Source organism: Podarcis liolepis (genome assembly GCF_965112155.1).
Source record: "Podarcis liolepis genome assembly, chromosome: Z".
NCBI classification, from domain to species: Eukaryota; Metazoa; Chordata; class Lepidosauria; order Squamata; family Lacertidae; genus Podarcis; species Podarcis liolepis.
The window spans coordinates 48689942-48697124 of NC_139570.1; the positions used below are offsets into that span (position 1 = coordinate 48689942).

Consider the following 7183-nt stretch of genomic DNA (forward strand, 5'->3'; position numbering starts at 1 on the left):
TAACTTCTGGGTTTCCAGTTCATTTTCAGCCTACCAGAGTCAAAGGGGAGTTCCAGCATTAACATCCTGCAGTTTCACCCTAGCAGGTAGTCATAAAATGATCCCATTGCTATATAACAGTATACTTCTTATATTATGTACCTATACAGTGGCACCTCTGGTTGCGAACGGGATCCGTTCCGGAGGCCCGTTTGCAATGCGAAAAGCCCACAACCTGAAGTGCTGTATCTGCGCAGGTGCGTGGCACAATTTGGCGCTACTGCACATGCGTGAAGTGTGATTTAGCGCTACTGTGCATGCACAGGTAGCAAAACCCGGAAGTAACCCTTTCCGGTACTTCCAGGTCACTGTGGGATGCAACCTGAAAAAACGTAACGTGAAGCAAACATAACATGAGGTATGACTGTATTATATCAGGACTCTCCTTCCTTGGAGGTTTTTAAGAAAGGTTGGATGGCTATCCATCATGGGTGTTTTAGTTGAGATTCCTGCTTAGCAGGGGGTTGGACTAGATGACCCTTGGGGTCCCTTCCAACTCTACATTTCTATTATTCTATGTTTATCATCTGTAACATGGCAACAAACACCCTCCTCTTCTGTAATGCCCGCTCAGTTTCCTCCCTGTTGAGCAGACAGTGTGGACAGACCAGACCAGAAATATTTTGGTGCAGCCTTTGTTTGAGGGGGCACCTGCAAACACTTGCAACATTAACCAGGGTCTCTTTGCAAGAAAAAACGAGGAACCCAAGTTTATAACTACGTTAACCTGTGTCAGGTATAAATCAGCACCAGGCAGGCAAGCTCCACAAAAGGCGGCTGGCGGTAGTGTGGTTTGAGATTTTAAAAAATAAGCAAACATTCAAATGACTACTATAGGTAGGTATGCGTTAATTTTGTATACCTGGCCTATAGACATGCTGCGAGAGCTTTAGCCCAGCCCAGTGGAAACCGGTGGAGGTGGAGGAGTCGAGTGTTCTCTGGTTCATGAAGTTGCCTGATCTGTGCAGGCCTCACCTTGACAGGATTTGCTGGAAAGTGGCCCATAAAGTCCGTCTTGTAAGGGTAGTCCATCATGGCTATCATGGTGAAGGCATTCCGGGCAAATCCGAAGAGCTGGTAGATATCATCCTTAGACGAAAGCTTTTGGCATGTAGACATCCCACGGCTGATCCTCTCGTAAGCTGAATGTGGAGAAGAGAGGTGTGTAGTGTATTGCATGATTAAGCGCGTCTCGCCACATTCTTAGAGGCTAGTATGCTTTAGGACAGTAGCCTAAGTATAGTGTTTGGGCTACACAGTTGCTTGGATGAGTGAGGTTTTCTGCTTTCATTCAAAAGAAAAATGAAGTGCCTAGACCTCATGGTTTTAAACTGTAGTGCTTAGTCAACTGACTGCTTACACCAGGGGGGGGGGGACAATTTGTATTAGCTATAGAAGTGCTGTCCAATTAAAGTGGGCACATTTCCTTCAAAAATTGTTTATTTTCTTATGCACACACAAGACGGGAGTGGTACTGCTTTCCTAAAACCATTTTAAAGCAATTTGTTTATTCTATAGCTGCTCCAGAGGTCTCGTAGCTTAAAAGTCCTCTCTCCCAAGGGGCTGTTCCTTGTCTGACAGGTGAGCTCACTTTACCTCCAGCCAGGTACAGGTCTTTGATTTCCCTAAATGCTTCTCGTACAGCCGTGGCACAGTCCGGACTGTAGTTCTGAAAGTCCTGGAAAAAAAGAGTGTCAAAATGCCTTTTCTGATTTAAGTGAATTGCATCTTTGAGGGAGCCTGAGACTTTCATACGGCTTCACGGGTTCAGGCACACAATTTTACGTTGAAGATTGGGAGGTTTGCCTAGTAAGAGGAAATGAGCCCACTCAAAAGTTTCCATCTAAAACTTACCGCTGTGACATCCTTGAAGAACTGATTGGAGTCTCCAATCCCAGCCACAGACAACACAGGCGCACTGGCAGCGAGTGCGCCAGCCACTATGTTGGGATACTTCATTCTCATGTAGGCACTCAGCATCCCTCCATAACTGGAAGAAAAGAGAGAGAAAAAGAAGCAAGTTATATTCTTTGACACTATGAGACATTCAGGTGGACTGCTCGCTCACTGGAAAGGGACAGTCGTCTCTTCAAATTGTTTGCCTGAATTAGTGGGTACAGATTTGCCATTATCAAAGAGTCAGAACACAAGAGCCACAAGTATGAGGCAAGAGGAAGTGGACAAAATGGCCGAACTTTGGCTTCTTCCCTTCCCTAGTAGCTCGCGCCAAACTCAGATCCAATTGCTCAGAAGGAAAGGGTATTATTGGCCCCAGGTAAGAGGGGAAGAGGGACGCGGGTTGCGCTGTGAGTTACACCACAGAGCCTAGGACTTGCCGATCAGAAGGTCGGCGGTTCGAATCCCCACGACGGGGTGAGCTCCCGTTGCTCGGTCCCTGCTCCTGCCCACCTAGCAGTTTGAAAGCATGTCAAAGTGCAAGTAGATAAATAGGCACCACTCCAGCGGGAAGGTAAACGGTGTTTCTGTGCACTGCTCTGGTTCCCCAGAAGCGGCTTAGTCCTGCTGGCCACATGACCTGGAAGCTGTACACCGGCTCCCTCGGCCAATAAAGCGAGATGAGCGCTGCAACCCCAGAGTCGGTCACAACTGGACCTAATGGTCAGGGGTCCCTTTACCTTTAAGAGGGGAAGAAAAGTGTGCCCCCTGCTCAGTGTGGTTCTTGAGGCAAAGGATCTTTTTACTTCAGACAAGGGACAGCTATTATCCTAGGGGAGGAGCTATAATTTCCCTGCAGACTTTGGGGTGTTTCCAGTTGGAGTGTTGTAGAGAACAAGCACATGACAAGATCCGCCAAGGCAAGGCCTGTGTCCAGGGTGGCCCACTAAGCATGCCATGAAGCATACCCCAGAGAGAATACAATTCAGGGCACTCAACTTCCAACCTAAACAGTCCCAAAGTAAATGAAATACTTGTACAACTTGTATACAACTTGTATACAGGGAGATTACAAAATTGGGAGCTCAGAGCCGCAGCGTATGAACGTGCCACCATCTTGGAACAAGACAGTAAATACCGATTCAAGTGACCCACAGTTTTGGGGGAAAGCTAGCACTGCCCTCACCAAAGATACTGGGGTACAACCTTTTCATACTTCAACTTCTCTTGGCCCATGAGCTCTCCCCACCTTCCTTGGCCATAGTTAAGTCAACCCTTTGGAGAAATCCTGGTTACTATGAAGTTTAGGTGGTGGTGCCTAAACATTTGAAATATCTGCCTCATTCCCTGCTCAGAACAGACCCCCTCCCAAAGGCAGCTGGCGCACAGCAACTTGGAAATATTTTGCCAGACCTGCACGGAAAACATTGCACACATCAGATGCAGGTAACTGCTGTGAGGAACAAGCGAGCGAGCCCTCACCTGCCTCCAAATGCAATGACAGGTGAGTCCTGTGCTGCGTACTGCTTCTTTAGTGCCATGATGAGAACTGCATAGTCAGCGAGGGCTTGCTCCACACTCAGCAGGCCAGCGTTTTCCCTCTGCAGCGACGCTGCCCCAAATGGAAGTGACTTCCCATAGTATCTCTGAAAAGCCAGCAGAAGAGACATCTCAGACAACAAGGTCACCATAATCCCCACCAAGCACGCTGCCTCAGGCAATAGGGACAACTTTGCAAAAACACTCACATGCTCCGCAAAGACCACCAGGGCGTTCTGCTGCTCAGCTAGCTCCAGGATGAAGCCGCTGTTCTGAGCAAAGGCCCAGACATCTCCTTCATTCCCGGTGTAGAAGAAGATGGGTCCAGCTCCCCTCTTCCAGTATTTATCTGTGAGGCAGCAGAAGTACATTGAGGCAACTGAGAAGAATCCCGTTTAAGAACAGAGAGACCACTAAGAAACTTGCAAGAAGGACGGTGCCTGTATTAGAACTGCCATCTTCTTTTCCCCTCTACGACAGCACAATCCTCAACTTCCTGACTGGTCTTCAGCAATGGAACTGGCACTACTTGCACCTTTGGGTGCTGCCAGAGCAAAAATGGAGAGGCTGGGGCCCAGCCGCTGGGCCCTTCATATACTGTTAGGACTACCATAATCCCTGTCATCCGCTGTGCTTGCTGAGGCAGACAGCAGGAGCCCCACAAGATCTGGGGGGCCACGCATTCCCTCATCTGTGTGCCACAACAATCAGCCCTGAGGGAAGGCAGACTCTTTGAAGCACTGCTTTTTTCCACAGATTGTTAATCACTCCAGATAAGTGAACACCTGTTCAAATTAACTAAGGAATGGACATATTTGATATTAAGGGGCTGTCCACATCAGGGAAGCCCCCATAGCTCAACAGTAAAGTTCATGTATTTCAAAAAGAAGGTCCCAAGTTGGCATCTCCAGTAAACAAAAGGATTTTAAGTAGCAGGACTAGGAAAGGGCAGCCTCTGCCTGAGGCCTTGAAGAACCACCTCAGTCAGAGGAGGCAACATGGGACGAGATGGTTCAGAGGCCTAACTTGGTATGAGACAGAATGGGTCATTAACACACAATTAATTTATGGAATGTGCTGGTGACGCTAGCTCTTGGATTCCCATAGAATTTATTTATTTCGTACACATATAATAGGAAAGTAAGGCTGTCGTCATGTGGAATTTGCTTGGCCAGCACAAGAGCTGCTTTGCCATCACAGCAGTGTTGGACTCTAAGTAGAAAGGAAGCAGACACAGGCTGAGGCAGGTGACCCAGGCAAGCCACTGAGGAACTGTCAGCACAGGACACAGGAGAGGGGAGATCTAATAATACCTCTGGGCCATGGTTACAATAGGGAACCTCCATGTTCAGATGCAGTATACCTGTCCTTCTCTGTTGCTGCCGAGCAACAGCGGGAGAAGACTATTGGTCTCATGTCCCGCTTGTGGGCCTCCCAGAGGATCTGGCTGGTCATTGTGGTGAGACAGGATACTGAACTAGATAAATGCTTGCTCCAATCTAGAAGTGACCTTTTCATGTTTTTATATATTTTCATCACCAAAAGCATACCTGTGATGAGGTATCTCTGGGCAAAAGTTTTGTTGCTGTAGGTTTCGAAGTTGAAGTGATCTATCCACTGCTCAAAATATTTCTCTTTGAAGTCAAGCTGGGGGTTTCTGTAACCTTAAAAGAAACAAACCGCGTCACTTTCAGATAGAAGGGGGTTAAAAATGGCAGTGTCAGTCTACTGACCATGGGAAAGAGGTCAACTACTCCAGTATCTGCTCCATGAAATCTGCTCTGCTGTGGATTCTATTGTACAAGAACAGCTAGGCTTTACAGTCATACCTCGGGTTACAGACGCTTCAGGTTCCGTTTTTTCGGGTTATGGACCGCCAAAACCCAGAAGTACTGGAATGGGTTACTTCCGGGTTTTGGTGGTCGCGCATGCGCAGAAACACTAAATCACACTTTGCGTATGCGCAGAAGCGCCGAACTGCAACCTGCATGTGCGCAGACGCGCTGCTGTGGGTTGCGAACATGCATCCCGCATGGATCACGTTCGCAACCCGAGTGTCCACTGCACGTACTTTCCTCTGCCACTCCAAAATGCTGGCTGTATTTCTCTGATACTGTCAAACAATTATTCAAGGTTGCAAATTTGGTGAAGCATGTGCTGCAGAAATTAAATCATTTTTAAAGTAAAAAACATGGCATTTCTGGTCAGGTCTGGACATTAAGAAATGTAAACATAAGGTGAGGAGGACAGAAGTAGGGCTGGAACTGTTTTTTGTTGGTGGGGCTAAACCCTGCAACATGCAAAGTAACTAAGTGAGCCTCACTAATATAAGGAGATGAATTGGGGTGGGGAGACAGAGGAAATACTTACAAAGCACAGAAAGTTACATTTCCACCCCACAACCTCCATTAAGTAACCACACACTGCTAGAAAGGGACTGATAGCTTTGTAACGAATCTGATAACTGAAACAAGGAAAAGGTGGCGAGTAATTTCTAAAACATGAAGTTGTGGAGCTCAAATCTTCCCAGGAAGCATGTCCACTAGCCCTTTGACACACAATATTGCTCAAAACTGTGGAAGTGGCATGATGCTCCAAGTGATATATTGCTTTATTTCCAATATTTCTATCGCAAAACAGAATTACAAACTGCAACCAGCTGATTTGAAGTTACTGAATGAGAGGGGTGGTGCTCTCTGCAAATGCTCAGAAGCACTCTTACTCAAAACAGCCCCAGAAAACACTAGCAAAGCAGCTTTATATGTTCTCCAAGTAGACCGGGATGGGGGGGGCGGGTTCTGAGTTGTGGGGATTAATTATAAAGGAATTGCAGCCTGTGAAGACTGTACTTCTCCATCACATGCTTTCTGCCTCACAAACCAACTCCAGCCGGGAAGACCCTGAAATAAGGATTTAACGAAGAACGAATAAATGCATTCACAAAGGAGAGTGCCTCTATTCCTGTGCAGTCTTGCATCCCTTCCCTCTGGGGCACCTGAGCATGTGCAGAGTTGCATCCCTTCCCAGCGATCACCACCACTGATTTCCGCTGACCGTCTCTCTGGGAGCAGCGGACCCGAGGCCCGCCGCCGCCTTACCTGCAAGGACCCCCGGCAGCAACGCCAGAGAGACGAGGCGCAGGTAGAGCGCGGGTCGCGTAGCCATGACCACAGGCGCGGCGGTCCCTTCTTCTGCAGCGTGGGCACGGGTGGTGGTGGTGTCACGTGAGAGGAGCCCAGGGCGTCACGTGAAAGACCTGCCGGCAGAGGGGCGGAGCGAAGGGAGGGCCATGTGGTTTCCCCCGAAGGGGCGGGGAAGGAGAAAGGGGCGCGGCTCGCCTCTCGTCGCCCTGCCGCCATCTTGGACATCAGAGGGCCCCGCCCCTCTCCCTCTCCACTGCACTCTGCACATGCTCAAGGGCACGCCTTTCTTATAAAAAAGGGGCAGCCTGAAGGCCGGACGCGTATTTAAATTGCTTTCCTGGACCCTGTAATAAATTGTTTGCTTATGTAAATATAATTTACTTGTTTTGTTTATTTATATTTCATTTATTTTCTTGGTTTTTTTCTTGATCTTTATTCTTATTTTCTTGTTTTGTAAAATTTTTGTGCCACTTGATTGTAACACACACAAACACTTCAGACACTTCAAAAGCAGCTTGCAAAGAGAATAACATTAACAAACTTCAAAGAACAGTAATAGACTGAAA

At 47.7% G+C, this 7183-nt stretch overlaps 1 protein-coding gene across 1 annotated transcript in view; it reads right to left on the reverse strand.

The window, feature by feature from the left end:
• Positions 1 to 6727, reverse strand: part of DPP7 (dipeptidyl peptidase 7) — a 29624-nt gene extending 22897 nt beyond the window's left edge. Inside the window, exons 1-7 of the mRNA XM_083485941.1 lie at positions 6573 to 6727; positions 5025 to 5138; positions 3684 to 3823; positions 3418 to 3581; positions 1894 to 2029; positions 1636 to 1717; positions 1015 to 1181 (exon numbers count right to left, since the gene is read on the reverse strand). Coding sequence (XP_083342067.1) covers positions 1015 to 1181; positions 1636 to 1717; positions 1894 to 2029; positions 3418 to 3581; positions 3684 to 3823; positions 5025 to 5138; positions 6573 to 6639 — 870 coding nt within the window. The 5' untranslated portion in view covers positions 6640 to 6727. The remainder of the gene's footprint in view (positions 1 to 1014; positions 1182 to 1635; positions 1718 to 1893; positions 2030 to 3417; positions 3582 to 3683; positions 3824 to 5024; positions 5139 to 6572) is intronic.
• Between the last annotated feature and the right edge of the window lie 456 nt (positions 6728 to 7183).